Source organism: Magnolia sinica, chromosome 1 (assembly GCF_029962835.1).
Source record: "Magnolia sinica isolate HGM2019 chromosome 1, MsV1, whole genome shotgun sequence".
In the NCBI taxonomy this organism is placed as follows: Eukaryota; Viridiplantae; Streptophyta; class Magnoliopsida; order Magnoliales; family Magnoliaceae; genus Magnolia; species Magnolia sinica.
In genome coordinates this window covers 134,755,106-134,774,003 of record NC_080573.1, presented here as the reverse complement: position 1 = coordinate 134,774,003, position 18,898 = coordinate 134,755,106, and the positions used below count along the sequence as shown (strand labels likewise).

Genomic DNA, 18,898 nt, shown 5'->3' with positions numbered 1-18,898 from the left:
AATGTGATGTTTGTAAAAAAAATCCATCCCATCCATCCATTTTTTGAGATCATTTTAGAATTTAAGATCAAAAGTAAGTAGATCCAAGACTCAAGTGGGCCGCACTAAAAGAATAGGTGTGTGTGGAAATTCCTACCATTGAAACATCCTTGAGTTCGACAGTGATGCTTATATGCCATCCATACCGTTCATAACGTCATTCCTATTGGGATGAACTGAAAACACAACTAGTATCCTGATTCAAAACTTCGGTAGCCCCACGAATATTTCAACTGTCTGCTTTAAATCCTCACGTTTTAGGTGCACTTTTAGCACTTTAGTATTAGATCCGGCTAAGTTTTTATCCCATCTCTTAAAATGATCTCATAAAACGGATGGACAGGGTGGATTCCTTTAAAAAAAAATAAAAAAAAATCACAGTTTCGGTGGCAGAAACTTGAAATCCGCGTCCATTCAATAGGTGCTGTGCGGGATTTGGAAATAAAAGAATGGAAAGGAAGCCCAATCAAATCTCAGGGGTCGTAATTATCGAGGGCATCATGGTAAAATGGAAAAATCTTTCCTCGTATCAATCGACAAATATGTCTGCAAACGTGCCATGACCTTGACCTCGAAATCTACTTGACCAAAATATCCTTCATCCGGTCTTAAAGCTCTTGGCGCTGGGCTGGCTTATCTTGGCAGGTGCCGCCGGATAAGCATATTTGTTCCGGTCAGTATTAAAACACCCGACTAATGCCATATCAAATAATTATATTCTCCTTAAGCTCAAGCCATATTCAAGAATGTTGTATCAATATATTTTAAGAGACTTTAACACTAATAAACAAGTTGATGACAATTAACCATTGCAATTTCTGGTGTAGTTTAAATTGAGCTATGATCTACTTCATTTTTTTGGCTTGTAACCTACAATGAATGGAAAAATAGATAGATGGTGTTGGTAAAATCTATCCATGAAACTTTTTCTAATCCCTGACAGTGATCTGATTAGTTCATGTTCTACTGTAATAAAAAAATAAGGTAAAATAATAAATAAATAAGGGCTAAGTCATGTATTTATTCAATTGAACAACTTTCAAATACATTTTGCTTTGACCCATATCCAACAATAACACATGATACAATTAAATATCACCAGAATATCCTTGTCTAATAAGATGATGTGGAGAGACCATTGGGTGATTTCATGAGGATGCAATTAGCAGTACCCTAGCCGATGCATTGAAGAGGCCAGCTTTGGACAGGATCAGGTCATAAGATACGTTTCAGATACAGGGTTCCAGTCCATCTCTATTGTGTTTTTCCGGTGTAAAAATGCACTGCAAATGTGCAAATGACAGACGGGTACCGTACACATCAAGCTACAGGCACATTCCAGAGCCCAGCCCATCTACGTGCAGGAACAGTTGAGAGATTAACACACGTGTGCCAGATATCAGCTTTCCATATACTTCAAAACCTAGAACTGAGTGAAAATGGTTTTTTTTTTTTTTTCTTTTTTCTTTTTAACATCCACGTCTGTTTTGCGTGCTGTGGCCTACCTAAAGAATAAAGTGGCCTGATTTTTTGGGTGGAACCAACGGTGTGTTTTGATAGGTTACGGCATGCCTGTCATGTTACCGTACAGTGGCCAGTTTTCACAGTTGGATTGCATCTCTATGCTCTGCTGATGATCCAAACCTTTGATTTATTTATTTATTTATTTATTATTATTAAAATAATGAGCCATTAAATATTTATCTTCTTCACACACACATACCCATTCAACAAATGCTTCTTAGGATGGCCCAGGTATTACAAGTCCAAAAAATGAACGGTCCAAATCAGGTACTGGGCGTTGTATATATCTTTAACAAAACCTACCCTGTAGCACACCTGATGGAAAGATGTGGTCTCGCACGCCCGCAATTGGCACTTGTGATTGTGTCTGGGCCCACACGAACCTATGTTGTGTATATTCACTTATATGTAATGGTTCCATAAACTTGTCAGTGCCATGAAAATGTTAAACCCACCTTGAAAACCGGCTAAGATCACCATTCTTGGAAAATCGGTCTGATCCATTCACCATCTAGGCTGGGGCCCATATCTTTATGCTCAGTCACGTAAGAATGGTAGCACCCAGAAACTGCACTCACGCGGGTGAATGAGCTTACGCATGATGCGTACGTGAGAAAGATGAGCCAAGCAATCCAGCATCAGCAGAGCTGGCTTCTCTTCCTTTATAAAATCCCCCACGAAGGCCTGGTGCGTATTATCACCTTTTGATTATTATAGACTCCTTTAGTCTCTTCTTTTCCATCTTCCTCGAGTCACAGATATGAAAACCCGAACTGTTTCTGTTCTTCCATTACTTATACTCTTCAGCTTCTATTTCAGATCCTCACATTCCAAAGGAATGAAACTGCCCCGCAATTGCATCCGCCAGTGCGGTGACATCGACATCACTTACCCATTTGGAATCGAAGAAGGTTGTTATCTAGAAGGTTACAAGGTCACCTGCAATGATAAAGACGGTCCACCAGTCCTGACCCTCGACCAGGTCCAGCTCCCAATTAAGAAAATCGAGCTTCCAGAAAAAGTAATCCTACTTATTAAAGGACGGATGGCGGTAGACAAGCAGATCACGGCCAGAAATGGTAGTCAGCTGATACCTGGTGATTCTTCTACTAACACGTCCAATGCAAATTGCATTCAGCTGCAATTGCCATTCACGGTGTCGGGTCGGTGGACTAAGTTCGTGGCCTTGGGCTGCGACACCAAGGCCTACGTCAACACCACCAACTTCGTGAGTGGTTGCGAGTATCAGTGGACGCTTGGTAAGGCAGGGGATACAGTGCATGGCGGGCTCGGCCACTGCCGTAGCATGATACCTGATGGACATACCCGGTTCTGCTACAACGTTACGAATTTCTTCAACTACATTAATTCCAGTTGCGTGACTAGGTATAGCTTTGCGGGGTTGGTGGAAGATGAGTACCATTTCAACGAGTCGTTACTAATGAATTTCGCTAGCCATGTGAATTCTACAGATCAGTTGGGCCTTCCGTTGGCTGCTATCTGGGCCATGGAAGACCTAAGTGGAAGCAAGTGCGGTTCCAATACCGTCTGGAATATCTCAAGGAGGGGTTCCGGCTATGTCTGCTACTGTAAAGATGGTGGTGACGGGAATCCGTATCTCGACGGGAAGGGAGGATGTCGACATGAAGGTAGACATCTAGACCGTTCACTTACCATTGAATGATTTGTGAATTTAAGAATACCCACAAGGAACCAGAGATGAATTCTTCTTAGTAGGATTTATGTCCCGCCACCGGCTGTTCTAGACTGTTTGTCTATATGGTCTGTGTTAGCATCGTCCTTAAGTTGGGCCACACATCTCCGGACAATGGGTTTCAATGATTTGGTTCACCCTGATAAGATCCAGTGAAGTCCAGGCAGACATGGTCATACACATGAAAGTAGAGGTAGGGTGCCAAATTACCGAACACCTTGTCATGTGGATGATCTAACCGTTTGTCTATGTGGTCTGGTCCCACCATGTGATGATCCAGACAATGTTTGGGAATTGTGGAAACACCTAGAGATCATGAATTAAACAAATTACACATAATTGCACAAATGAGTAACTAGAAATCGACCATCTATTATTCACATTGCCCATATAATTTGAATGCACATAGCTTATTAACTTGTCTCCTGATTTTTCAAATGATAAAACGTAATCTCGCGTACTTAGAATATATTGAAATAGCCATTTCATCGCCTCCCAGTGTTGTTTGCCAGAGTCAGATATGTATTTTCTAACAACACCCACCGTATGTGAAATATTCGATCTTGTACAAACCATGTCATACATCAAGCTACTAACTGCGTTCGAATAAGTCATATGAGACATATTCTGCTTTTCTTAATTTGTTTCAGCTGTTCAGAAGAAAGCTTAAAATTAACTACGTAGGGAACACTGACTGGTTTTAGCTTGTCTATCCAATACTTTATTAATGCATTCTCAATGTATTCCGCTTGAGATAATCATAACATGCTCTTCTTCTTGTATATGTATATGTCAATGCCGATAATCCTCTTTACAGCCTCTAGATTTTTCATCTCGAATGTCCCTTATAGCTGAGTCTTCAGTATGTCCATCTTAAATATGTTATGACTAACGATAAGTATGTCATCAACATACAATAATAAGATAATGAACTTCCTATCACTCAGTATCTCGTAATAGACAATGATTATACTCATTCGTGGTAAACTTTTGACACCATAAAATAATTAAATTTCTTATACAATTGTCTAGGAGACTATTTTAGGCTGTACAACGACCTCTTCAACCTAAAAAAAACCTTGTTCTCTACCCCATATATTTTGAAACCTTTTGGTTGCTTTATATAAATTTGCTCTTCTACTTTTTTATGGTGGAAGGCAATTTTTACATCTATTTGTTCCAGCTCAAAATTGTATTGGGCAATAAGTGCCAATACAAATATGATAAATACTCTCTTCACTACAGGCGCGAATATCTCAGTGAAGTCTACATATTCTCTCTGAGCTTATTCATTCGCTACCAACATTATCTTGTACCTATATTGTTTTTTCTTGAAAATCCACTTGCACCCGATTGCTTTTCAGCCGATGTAAACCTCCACCAACTCACACATCTCATTCTTGTACAGGGAGTCTATCTCATCGTGTATTGCTACTTTTCACTTTTTAGCAGTTACATCGTCAAGCCTCCTTAAAAGTATATGGATCCCCCTCATTCGTAATGTGGTCAAATGCGACATTTGAATCATATATGTATCTCACTGGTAACCTACAATCCCTTGGTGGATTCCTTCTCATGTATGGCTACTCCACCTGCTCCTGTACCTGTGTCTGCACAACATAAGCCTATGTCTCATTTCTATCGAACTGAATGTCCACAACTAACCTTTCAACTTCATTGTGCTCATCCTTATGAAATAAAGATATATACTTCATTGAATATGACGTGGCGACTGAGAATAATCTTCTGTGTGATATGGTAATATAGCTTATACCCCTTTCACACCATTACCATAGCTGACAAAGACATACTTTTTAGTCATTTGGCCCAGCTTATCTCACTCAATTGACGGTACGCGAGAGCAAACATTGCAACCAAATACACGCAGTCCCGAGTAGTCCACCTGCTGACCACTCCACACTTCCTTTAAAATTTCATATTCAATTGTCGTAGAAGGAGATCGATTCACCAAGTAACAAGCTATGTTAACAGTCCACAATTTCTTGGCCAACTGAGCATTATTGATCATGTATCGGGCCCTCTCCAATAAAGTTTGATTCATCCGCTCAGATATACCAATCTGCTCTAGTGCGTGGTGCACCGTGTTGTGCCTTACGATCCCTCTATCCTTACAATACTGATTGAATTCTTCAGAAGTGAATTCCTCATCGTTATCTATCGTCAATACCTTAACCTTTCATCTTGATTATTTTTCTACCATCGTCTTTCACTGTTTGAAATTGATGAAAACTCTAAGTTTATTTTTCATAAAATAACCCACTCTTTGTATCTTCTTAGTCTATTTCTTATTTTATATTCCAATTTGTTTTTTCGAGAAGTCTGACATGTAGTCACCGTTATGGTTGCAGGTAACCCGGGATTAATATACGCTCTAGGTACGATGACACTCTCTTTTGCCTTTGAAAATTCCTTGAGTTACCAGACAATCTGTTTCACACACATGCCAAGTCTGGAAATAATATGGAACATCTAACTGGTGGATAAGGATGTCATCACATCATTAGGCTGACCATGCGAAAAAAATTGTTAAGGCTTATCTTCTCACTTTCCAATAACACATGGCTGCTTGTTAAATGGTCGAGCCTGAATATTTTGTATGATTATCTTTGATGGTGTGCCGCATGCATGCCTACATGTGCCAACACACATACAAAATTATGGATAAATATGCATAGGAAAAAGGTTCAATTTAGGTCAACCACATGGGAGCTTCCATGAGTTCGACCTCTGTGAACCCCATCCTGATGTGTGTCAAACATCACACTATTCATTTAGTGGACCCTTCCATGGTGGCCCATGGGCCTGAAAATAGGGCCAATCCACGGCTTAGGTAGACCACACATAGATAACAGTATATTGAGGGTGAATGCCACTGATTAAAACCTTCCCAATTGCTTATATAAGATGTGGTTCAGACATCCAACCTATCCATTATCTCTGTCCCATGTTGAGAAATTATACATAAATAATATTTTCTGTAAAATATGAAAACCAAAATATCCTGAAATCAGGATAGGCTAAAGCATGTATGAGAACGTTGTCCTTGAAGTGTTATTTGCCCCAACTCAAATAATTTGAGTATGCTGAAAGGTTACAGGCAAATTGCTGCTAGGATATGACGAGCCTGGTGTGGATTTGCGTTAAGCAAACATGAAGACCCACTAATGGGACTTTGTTACACAATTTCTGACAGAGAATAAAAGGAAAATTTTCAGAAAGAAAATGAGAAGAAGAAATGTGAATTAGACCACTACACTGGTCAGTCCTTAGTTAATGGTTTAGATAAACCGTTCTAGACAACACCGCTGGTCTGATCTTCAAGCAATGGTTCAGATGAACCTTGCTGTCTTGCTGGAACTTGTGGTTTGTAGGAGTGAATATGGTTCGTATGAGTCTGCTAGAATATGTTGTGATGGTTTAGAAACTCATCCAGGCCCAGTATATATAGGCTATGGTGGCTGAGAGTTATGGTCCAGGGAATTTAACCCAAATGACCATTTCTAACTATTGGGAGAAACTAATACATGGCTACTACAAGCAGTTGGTGCAAAGTATGCCACTAGCGCCTCTACAACCATACATGCCCACACCCTTGCACCGAGCCTGTGACCGAGATCGAGCCTGTGCGTGAGTGCGGGTGTTTCAGTGCGAACACACAAGTTCCATACTCGGATTAGGTGAGTAAATATTATAATACTCCGCTTACCACATATATACTCAAAATCCTTCTTCTCTTTTTCCGCAAACCTTATATATATATATATATATATATATATATATATATATATATATATATATATATATATATATATATATATATATATATATATATTCAACATCCCATAGACCTGAATGAAGGGAAATGCCTCTTTGTTTTTTTCTTTTCTTTTTTTTTTTTTTAAAAAGTTTTTTGTCTCCTGTATGGAAAAAATAGATGGAAGGTGTGGATCTAATAAATACAACATAGTAGGGCCTGCGGAAGTTCCATATGTCAACATTGCCGACCTTCTTTTCTCCCCGCAAGCAATATAATTTCTTTAATATTTGAAATTTAGGCAGGCCCTATGATGATGCATTTCTTAGATCCACACTGTCCATCCATTTCTTTAAAAGAATTCCATAGTATGAGATTAGATGACAAATAAACCCGACAGTCGACCCTACTCGACACTATGAAGGTTATAACAATCCCGCCGCTTTCTGTAGTGTAGTCCACTGGAGCTTTGGATGGTTGTTGCTTTTGGGCTCATGCTGTATAATAATCCAGAAAAATTGATGGACAGTGTGGATCTAATATATAAATCATAGTGGCCGGGGTTAGAGATGTTCCACCCGTTAAAAGTTGGTTTGTGTAGTCCATAGTCCATAGTCCATCTGCCATAGAGAAAATTGGTGTGTTTTGTCAGCTTGCGTCTTCAGATGTAAACCAATGAGAAGCAACGGCACTGAATTTTCCTGTGCCTTCAACACGGACAATCAGCACTCGAGTAATACAATCACGCTTCTTTGAAGATTCGAACATAAGCAATTCAGACTTTTAAATATTTCAAATTAATTCATCTCATACAGTCATTCCTTCAAAAAATGTTTCTTTGGACGTCCATTGGAGCATAGTATCTAGAATATGATCTTGGAGCATAGAATCTAGAATATGATCCGTTAAGATCATATAAGATTCAATGGGGGTAAAAATCTATCCCTGAAATCTAGCTGACCAACTGTGGTACGGTGGGCACCGAAACCTGCTTTAAAAGGGACCGGAATTTTTGTAATAGTAGTATACAAAAACCTTTTTTTGGAGTGCGTGGAACACCCAGGCGGCCACTATATTTTATATAAATCTGTGGGGTCCATCAGGTGATAAAACTCATATTCATGATACATACAAAAAGATCAGCCCAATATGAACAATGTAAAATTGCACCAATAACCTCTATAGTAACATGCTGTAGCCTCTCTTAGTTTTGGGTTAGATTGATTTTTGTATCTTCCCTTCATCCCGGCGAGCCAGACCTAATGAACAGATTTGATAAAAGACAACCACAGGGGCCTCACAAACAAAGCAATGGGTTGGCAGTCCATCCTTATTGTTCTCTGTGGTCTGGTCCCTGTGAGTTCTGCATCTTGATGATTTTTGGCCCCAGGACCCAACATAGAGGAGTGCGCCTGACTGTCGGAGTGGATTTCACATGAAGAACTTGGGGTGTTTTTGTAGCTAAGATGTGTAGTCTGAACACATGGCCCGCTCATCAACTGAGCCACGAGTGTAAATCGAATCCAAACCGCTTGTCATTTGTTTTCTAACTCTTGATTCTTCTCATACACTCGTCGTTTAGCTGATGAGTACTGGACCATCCAAATTCAAGGGCCCCACCTGATGAACGTCTCGAAGACTCCAATCTTTGGCATGTGTGATGCTGATAATGGCCTCAGCATAGACTGGACTCGCCCAATTAATGTTACTAATGTAAGATAACAAACACTATCGTAAATACACTCAATGGTGCGGTCGGGATCGAGTCAGAACCTGGTCGAGTTTTAGAACAATGGCTTAAAACTAACATGGGGTTGGGTTTGGATGGCAAATGAGCAGCTGGTTTAGGACTGGCGGTGAGCCTTCTAGGAGCATCATGGTCATATGACTCTTTCCTTGAAAAGAAGCTCATTCAAATGGCGCAAGAAACCTTCAACAACAATGAAGGCCCCTTCTTGCAAGGCTTGATCGATGCTACTAATGAAACTGGTGCTACTAGTGCTAGTGATCAGATTCCCAAAATCTTCACTCAAGAAAACCTCATGAAGGCAATCAAACTCCTCAAGAGGGGTTCCGACCTTGTTATGAGGATACGTCAGGGTATAAGGTCTATAGGTAAGCTTCTTGATGGTAGGAAGATTGATATGAGGCCATTCAAGATGGAGGAAGAAGAGGAGCGCCAACCGTTCCTGAACGAGGTAATGACTCTTTGCCGTGTCAACCATCTGAACGTAGTGAAGCTCTTGGGCTGTTGCTTGGAGACCAAACCTGATCCGTGGTTAGTCTATGAGTATGTCTCCGACCTCACTCTCTACGACCATATCCATGCGAATGCAGATCCCGAAACTCACTTGCAGTGGAAAGACCTCTTGAAGATTGCCAAGGGAACGGCAAGGGCCCTTGTCGATTTGCATGCACTCGGTGTCTGGCATAGGAATGTGAGGTCATCAAACATACTCTTGGATGAAAACAGCAACCCCAAAGTAGTCGAATTTGGAGTGGCGAGGGTGTTGTCGAGAGTGTCCTATGTAAATCAGACAATCGGGTATCTGGATCCTGAGTATATTCACACAAAGCAGCTGACGGAGAAGAGTGATGTGTATAGCTTTGGCGTTGTACTAGTCGAGCTCTTAACGGGTCAGGATCCCAACTCTGACCAGAGCAAGCAAAAGGGTGGTAGCCTTACTATGTATTTCATTTCCGAGATGAATCAGAATCGTATAGAGTTCGTTGTCCAGAATGGTCTCCCGGTGGAAGCAGGGATGGATCAGTTGCAAGAACTTGCGAAGCTTGCAGAGGATTGTCTCAAGTTCAGTGGTAAGGAAAGGCCAACCATGAACGAGGTGATGGGAAGGTTGTGTTTGATTGGAGATGGAGATGAGCAAGGGGTAGACCGGGCTGCTGAACAAGGTGGTGAGGGGAAAGAAGGGAACAGTGAGGATGGCGATGGGCCGGGTCTTGGCGAAATAGCTTCAAAAGTGCAAGAACTGACCGTGGACACCTTCAAGCAATTCTTTGAGTGAGGGTGAATATTAAGGTTGACTTCTCTCCCAAGAAGAAGAAGAAGAAGGGTGAGATGGTGAGAAGAGTTTTAAATAATCTGTGTGGGTGAGAGATGAAGAGGTTTTTCTTTTCCTTTTTCTTTCTTTCTTTCAGATGTTTATGATTGAAGTCGTGTGTTTTGGCTTGGTGCCAAAAGAATAAATCTTATGATTGAAGTTGTGTGTTCTGGCTTGATGCAAAAATATTAAGGAAATTGACTGTACTTGCCTCGAAGTTTGGGCAAATTACCTAGAATGCTGCAACACCCCATATATTCCATAAGAGTCCGGATCTTCTGTTATCAGGTCAACAGGGAATTCCTGATACCCTAATTCTCATTGGTCCACGTCACCACTCACCAAAAAAATAAAAAAAAATAAAAAACAGCTTCGGACGCCAAACCATTAGGGTAACAGGAATTCTCTGTTGACCTGATAACAGAGGATCCCGACTCATTCCATAAAAGGCCTTCTGACAGCTTTTAGAGTTTGTTTCGGATGAAAATACCCCTGACCTTGATTCGGTAGTTGTACGGTTTTCTAGAGACTAAGAAGTTACGTAGTATTTAATGCTAGTAAAGTGATGTGTACGGAACCTTTTTACGCGTGGGCAAGGACTAAACTCGTGGGGCCCATATTGATGTATGTGTATAATCCATGCTGCCCATCTTTTTTACCGTGTCATTTTAGGGCTAGGGCCTAAATATCAGCCTAATCCAGAGCTCGTGTAGGTCACTTAATAGAAAATAATGGTGACAATGGAACCTGTTGTTGAAACTTTCCAGGCTCACCGTGATATTTGTTAGAAGTGGACACTGCCCAAGTCAGGACTTTTTAGGCCCACACCGAGCTGGCCGACAAGATGGACGGAACAGATCTCCCCATTGTTGGCCTCAGACTATTGTACCAATGACTAACCTTTCATTTGGTAGTAAAGGAAGTGAACATGTAACAACCGCGACTTGGGAAAATTACGACTCATGACAACCACGACCCATATAACATGAGAACTATGACCTTCACTACATTACAATCACGACCCTTTCCTCATAAAAACCTGGGTCGTGGTTTTTATGAGGAAAGGGTCGTGGTTGTCATGAGGTAGGAGTGTGGTTGGCCCGTTTTTCTTTTTTTCCCAGTATAAGTTGCACGCGAGAGAGAAAATCGAATTGAGTCTCAATTGGGCCCACCTTAAATGTATGTGGTCTATCCACGCCATCCATCCATTTTTCCATCTAATTTAAGGGTTTGAGCCCAAAATCGAAGCATATCCAAAGATCAATTGGGGTATACCATGACCTTAATCTATAGCCTTCGATCCATTTACACTACAAAAAATGGACCGTGGTTGTCATAGGGTCGTAGTTATCATGTTAGATGGGTCGTGGTTGTTATGTTATATAGGTCCTAGTTATCATGGGTCGTGGTTGTCATGTTATATGGGTCGTGGTTGTAATGGTCGCGGTTGTTATGTTATATGGGTCGTGGTTGTAATGGTCGCGGTTGTTATGTTATATGGGTTGTGGTTATTATGTAGTAAGGGTTGTATTTGTTATGGGTTGTGGTACGTTGTCATGTTATATGGATCGTGATTGTCATGTTAAATGGGTCGTAGTTTCTTATTATATGGGTCGTGGTTCTCATGTTATATGGGTCGTGGTTCTCATACTATATGTTAGATCTGTCTTATTTTTCATATCAAGCATTAAGACGAACTCACCAAATGGATGAACGGTTTGGATATAACATATACCTCATGATTAGACACACATAACTTGCTGACTTCAATATAACAGCTATATAGCTGGTGTGCGGTACACCAGCCAATCCGCTTCCTCTGATCCACGACCATATCCGAGACGGAAACGGATTGGCTACTCCCTACTGCTAACAGCCCGGTGGTTGGTGGTCGGTGCTCTGTGGGCCCACTATGATGTATGTGTTACATCCATTCCGTTCATCCATTTTTATAGATTATTTTAGAGTTTTATACTAAAAATGAGAGGGATATAAATCTCAAGTGGACCACACCACAGGAAAACAATGGTAATTGGATAACCACTACCCATGACAACCACAACTCATATAACAGGATAACTGCGACCCAAATAATAGGACAACTGCGACTGCGACCCATATAACAGGATAACTGCGACCCATATAACAGGACAACTGCGATCCATACAACAGCGAACCATATAACAAGACAACTGCGACCTAAATAACAGGACAACCGCGACCGCGACCCATATAACAAAATAATTGTGACCCATATAACAGGACAACTACGATCCATACAACTGAGACCCATATAACATGAAAACAATTATCCATACAACTGCGGCCGATTTGGGTCGTGGTTGCCATGTTATATGGGGCCACAACCCGACCATTGCTAGTGTAACTTGAAGGCAAATGGGCCATTGTTGTTATTTGGATGTGGCCCACCCATGATGTGGGTCCACTAGATGGGAAGTGTCATTAACTATACAGATCTACATGAAGCTTGGGGTGATCCATTATTTTAGGTGGGCCCATTTGGGTCGTGGTTGCCATGTTATATAGGGTCATGGTTCTCATGTGATGCTTGTTAGAAGTGGATAATGCCCAAGTCAGGACTTTTTGAATCCACAACGAACTAGCCGACAAGGTGGATGGATCGAATCACCCCATTGTGGACCTTAAGCTATGGTACCAATGGTTTGGTAGAAAAAGAAGTGAACACATTGCAAACCACGAACCATGCAACATGACAACCACGACCTATATAACATGACAAATACGACCCATGCAAACCATGACCCAAATGGGCCCACATTGATGTATGTGAATAATCCGTGCCGCCCATCCTTTTTGTTGTGTCATTTTAGGGGTAGGGTCAAATATCAACCACGACCCTTTGTAGATCAAAACCACGATCCATTGTGCATGTGAACCACAACCCTTCGAATGGATTGTGGTTGTCATGTAGAAAGGGTTGAGGTTGTCATATTATATGGGTCGTGGTTGTGAAGTTATATGGGTCATGGTTGTCATTTTATACGGGTCGTGATTATCATGGGTCGTAATTGTTAAGTTTTATGGGTCATGGTTGTGGGTCATAGTTGTCATGTTATATGGGTCATGGTTGTGGGTTGTAGTTGTCATGTTATATAGGTCGTTGTTGTCATGTTTTATGGGTCGTTGTTGTCATCTGGGTCGTGATTGTCACGGGTCATAGTTATCATTTTATATGGGTCGTGGTTATCATGTTATGCGGGTTGTGGTTGATAAAGGTTGTGCTTGTCATGCCCCAAAAGGTTTTCAATAGTAGGTTTTCAATTTCACTGCTTTCTATGGTGTGGTCCACATGAGCCTTTGATATGCCTCATTTTTTGGCGCATTCCTTAAAATGATCTTTCAAAATGAATGGTCGGCATGGATAAAATATATACATCACAATGGGCCTAATAAGTCCATTCATCTGTACATATATTGGGATGCGTAAGTCGAGTAACGTGACTTACTAAAATAGTCTTCTCGAGGTCTTGGGAATCTGGACTCTTCGAAGACTCCTATAGCTACACGTAAGTCGAGTAACTTCTAATCCGCATCAGAAGACGAAGCGGATTGGCTGGAGTACCACTGTGAATGTATGAGGTCTATCAACGCCGTCCATCCATTTTTCCATCTTATTTTAGGAGTTGAATCCAAAATTTAATCATACCCAAAGATCAAGTGGACCTTACCATAGGAAACAGTTGGAATAATGATTTCCACCGTTGAAACCTTTTTATATGATCACAAGGACATGGATGAAAGGAAAAAAAATAAATATAAGCTTGATCTAACACTTCTGTAGTGTGGTCCAGTTTATCTTTATATTTGTCTTTATTTTCGGCAAACATGTAACAAACATGACCCATGACAACTACGACCCTTACCACATTACAATCGCGACCCATATAACATGACAACCACAACTCATATAATATGACAATCATGACCCATATAACATGAGAACCACGACCCATATAACATGATAACTACGATCCATGACCACTACAACCCATGACAACCACGATCCATGATAACCAAGACCCATGACAACCACGACCCATGTAACATAACAACCGCGACCCATGAAAACTACGACCCTTACCACATTACAACCACGACCCGTATTGTGTTACTACCACGACTTGAGAATTTGACAATACATTGAGGCCCACATTGATGTATGTGTATAATCCATGCCACCCATCCTTTTTGCAGTGTCATTTTAGGGCTATGGCCCAAATATCAGCCTAATCCAGAGCTCGTGTGGGTCACATAATAGAAAATAATGGTGACACTAGAACCCACTCTTGAAACTTTCCAAGCTCACTGTGATGTTTGTTAGAAGTGGACACTACCTAAGTCAGGACGTTTTGGACCCACGGCAAGCAGGCCTACAAGGTGAACGGAACAGATCATCCCATTGTGGGCCTTAGGCTATTGTACCGATGGTTTGGTAGAAAATGAAGTGAACATGTTGCAAACCACGAACCATGCAACATGACAACCCCGACCCATATAACATGTCAACTACGACCCATGCAAACCACGACCTAAATGGGTCCACATTGATGTATGTGAATAATCTATGCCGCCCATCCTTTTTGTTATGTCATTATATGGGTAGCATCAAATATCAACCACGACCTTTTGTGGATCAAAATCACGATCCATTGTGCATGTGAACCATGACCCTTCAAATGGATCATGGTTGTTATGTTGCAAGGGTCGTGATTGTCATATTATATGGGTCGTGGTTGTCATGTTATATGGGTCGTGGTTGTCATTTTATATAGGGCGTGGTTCGTATAGGTCATGGTTTTCATGTTATATGGGTCGTAGTTGTCATATTATAGGGATCATGATTGATATGGGTCGTGGTTGTCATATTATATGGATCGTAGTTATCGTGTTATATGGGTCGCGGTTTTTACTTGATGTGTATAGTTCGTGGTTATAACGTAATAAGGATGGATGTTGTGATGTTATAAGGATCGTGGGTCCTGTTGTGATTTATAGGGCCCACCATAACATTTATTTTCCATCCAATCTGTTTATAAGGTCACAAATACCTGTATGAAGAGGAAAAACAAATTTCATGTTGATCCAAAATTTCTATGACCCCTAAAAGGGTTTTAATGGTAGACGTTAAATCCCCCGTTGCTTTTCGCAGTGGTCCACTTTATCTTTAGATCTGCCTTATTTTTAGTCTCAAGCCTTAGGATGAGCTTGCGAAATGGATGGATGGTTTGGATATAACACATCCCTCGTGATAGGACCACAAAACTTACTAACATCAGTACAACAGCTAGTTAGCTTCGCGGAAGCAGATTGGCTGGTGTACCATGGATGTAGATTGCGTCATACCCCCACCGGGATGGTTGTGGGGCCCACCGTAATTTAATGTATAGGGCTTAAGTGGATTACGAAGTGGGGATTTAATGTCCACCGTTAAAAACTTCTTGGGAGCAGCTAATATTTGTTTTTTCGATACACCCACGTCTACACAGTAGGCCCCGCAGAGCCCTGCCCGGGGTAGGATGCAATCCACGTGTACCACATGCAGCTATATAGCTGCTGTAGGTACGTATGTGTCCGTGCCAGCTGCGTCCATGTACCAACACCAGCATATATAGCTGTTGTAGTACGTGTCGTGATTGGTTACTCCCCCTGACGCTACTCCTCCAGCTCGAGTTGTAGGAACGGTTACATGGGACCCATAGTGATGTATTTATTATATCTACACCATATATCTATTTTTAGATATCATTTTAGAGCATTATCTAAAAAATGAATCATATCCAAAGATCATATGGGCCACACCACAAATAACAGAGGAGATAATGATTTTCACCGTTAAATAATTCATAGGGCCCACCATAACGTTTATTTTCAATCCAATCCATTCATAAGGTTACAAAGACTTGAATAAATAGGAAAAACAAATTTCATATTGATCTAAGACTTCTGTGACCCTCAAAATGTTTCAATGACAGACGTTCAATCCCTCATTGCTTTTTGTAGTGTGGTCCACTTGATAGTTACATCTGTCTTATTTTTCTATAATCATTAAAACAAGCTCGCCAAATGAATGGATAGTTTGGATATAACACATACCGCATGATGCGATCCACAAAACTTGCTGACATCAATACAACAGCTGTGTGAGAGGACGCCGATTTCCTGCCAAATTAGCCTTTGCAGGAAGTTCCTCCTCTGGGAACTTAGATGGGCCCACTATGATGTTTGTGAGAAATCCTCCTTATCCATCCATTTTATGATTTCATTTTAGGATATTTTGTTAAAAAAGAACCGTATCCAAAGCTCAAGTGAGCTGTACTAAAGGAAAATGTGGTTAGGGAAATTTCTACCGTTGAAGCCTTCCTGGGTTCAACAGTAATGTTTAGATGAACTGAAAACAAAAATATTTCAACTGTGGACATTTAATTATCACATCTTCAGTTCACTTGAGCTTCGGATATGGTTCATTTTTGACAAGATGTCCTAAAATGAACTCACAAAATAGATGGATGGAGTGGATTTTTCAGAAACATCACAGTGCCCCACCTGAGTTTTCAGCAGGAACTCCATGCGAAAGGCTTTTGCAAGAAATCCGCGTTCGGTGTGAAATATACCAGCCAATTCGCTTCCATCTGGAGACAGACGCAAATTGCGTCCTACCACCGCATGTCTCTAGCCTGAACTGGCAAATGGACCACTTAGCCATTCAACGCTCGATGGTCTGTGGGCCCCACCACTATGTATGGGGTATGCCATAATTTTTTTATACAGATTGGATGATCCTGGCCATCCAGTCTCTGGCTTTTCTTCCATGCGGTTGCTAAGTTTCTATATTTACTGTCCATCTGTATTTTGTTGGTTGAAGGGCTAGGATCCTCCATTTTGGGAGAAGTTTATGGCATCCCTAATATAATGTGGGCCCCCATGATATTGACTGCATGGATCACTAAAACATGGGTGGTGCTTTTATAGCTAGTCTGGGGGCACTTATGTGGTGGTGCATCAATGCTATATATATGATTCCTAAAGCTGGGCATTTCATACCCGAACCAGTGGATCCGGCCCGATCAGACCAGATCCAACCCGATTCGAACAGAACCGATGGTCAGGATCGGTCAAGATCGGGTAGCGTAATCCAGTAGCTTATTCAAGACTTAGAATTTTATCATTTTTTGGGCAAAGTAAATATTTAATTGGGCTTATTACAACCATTAATGTTATGTGTGTGTGTGTGTGTGTGTGTGTGTGTGTGTGTGTGTGTGTGTGTGTGTGTGTGTGTGTGTGTGTGTATTTTCTTTTTTACTTTTACCACCTAGGCTTTACGATTCGGCGCCAAAAAATCCCACCCAATGTACACTTGAGCCCGTCCCTATCTCTCTATCTCTCTCCATCTTTCTATATCTGTGATTCTCTCTCCATATCTGCTTCTCTATTTCTGTTGAAGAAGAAGGCGAGAAGAAGGTTTTGGAGCTTGAATTTTTCTGCTGGAGAGAGATATACTGAGAAATGATTTATACTTGTGTTCGGAAGAGAGAAAGAGGGAAAGAGAAAGAGACTCGCAGCTTGAACGGTGTACGAAGCTGATGGACTTAGGTAATTAGTAAGTTTTACGGGTCTAATCACGAGGTATGTGTTATATCCAAACCGTCCATCCAGTTGGCGAGCTCATTTTAAGGCTTGAGCCAAAAAATAAGATAGATTTAACCATCAACTGGACCACACTGGGAGATTGAACGTCTACCATTGAAACCCTTTTTAAGGTAACAGAAGTTTTGGATCAATATGAAATTTGTTTTTCCTCTTCAATCATGTACTTGTGACCTTATGAAATATGCTTTTTCAGGTACTTGTGACCTTATGAAATGTGTTTTTTCAGGTACTTGTGACCTTATGAACAGATTTGATGTAAAATAAACGTTATGGTGGGCCTTACAAATTTTTTAATGGTGAAAATCATTATCTCCGCTGCTATTTATGGTGTGGTCCAAGTGATCTTTGGATATGATTCATTTTTTGGATAATGCTCTAAAATGATCTCTAAAAATAGATGAACAGTGTGAATATAGTAAATACGTCACTGTGGGGCCATGTAATGTGGATCTCCTTTGAACCATTCGTACAACTCAGAGCTCAAGGAGTGTCAGTGCTCGTCTTCGCATGACACGTACCTAGATCAGCTATATAGCTGGTGCTAGCTAGTACTTGGAGAAATCGGATTGCGTACTGAGTTACTCAGTACGCTCTTATCGTACAGAGTAAACTCTGTTGGGCCCACCTTGAGTGCATGACATTTATCCACACCGTTCATCCATTTTTACAGATCAATTTAGTCGTTGATCCCAAAATTGAAGCATATAAAAATCTCAAAGGGGACAATACCACAGGAAAGAGTGGAAGTATTGATTTCCTCCGTTGATACCTTTCTAAGGTCCCCAGTGATGTTTATTTGTCATCCAAGATATTTATAAGATCACACAGACATGGATGAAGGGAAATCACAAATATCAGCTTAATCTAAAACTTTTGTGGCCCCTAAGAACTTTTCAACGGTAGAATTCAATTCACACTATTTTTGGTGGTGTGTTCCAATTGCGATTTGGATATGCTTCATTTTTGGGATAACTCCCTAAAATTATCTGGTAAAAAGGATGGACGGAGTGGATAAAATGTATGTATGACGGTGGGCCCTAAAGAGTTTACTCAGTACATTAAGCGTACTAAGTCACTCAGTACGCAATCCGCTTCCGT

General features: G+C 40.9%; 1 protein-coding gene across 1 annotated transcript in view; it reads left to right on the top strand.

The window, feature by feature from the left end:
- Nucleotides 1-2,146: 2,146 nt before the first annotated feature.
- Nucleotides 2,147-18,898, top strand: part of LOC131218894 (wall-associated receptor kinase 3-like) — a 40,629-nt gene continuing 23,877 nt past the window's right edge. The window contains exon 1 of the mRNA XM_058213779.1: nucleotides 2,147-3,212. Within this exon, the coding sequence (XP_058069762.1) occupies nucleotides 2,324-3,212 (889 nt within the window). The 5' untranslated portion in view covers nucleotides 2,147-2,323. The remainder of the gene's footprint in view (nucleotides 3,213-18,898) is intronic.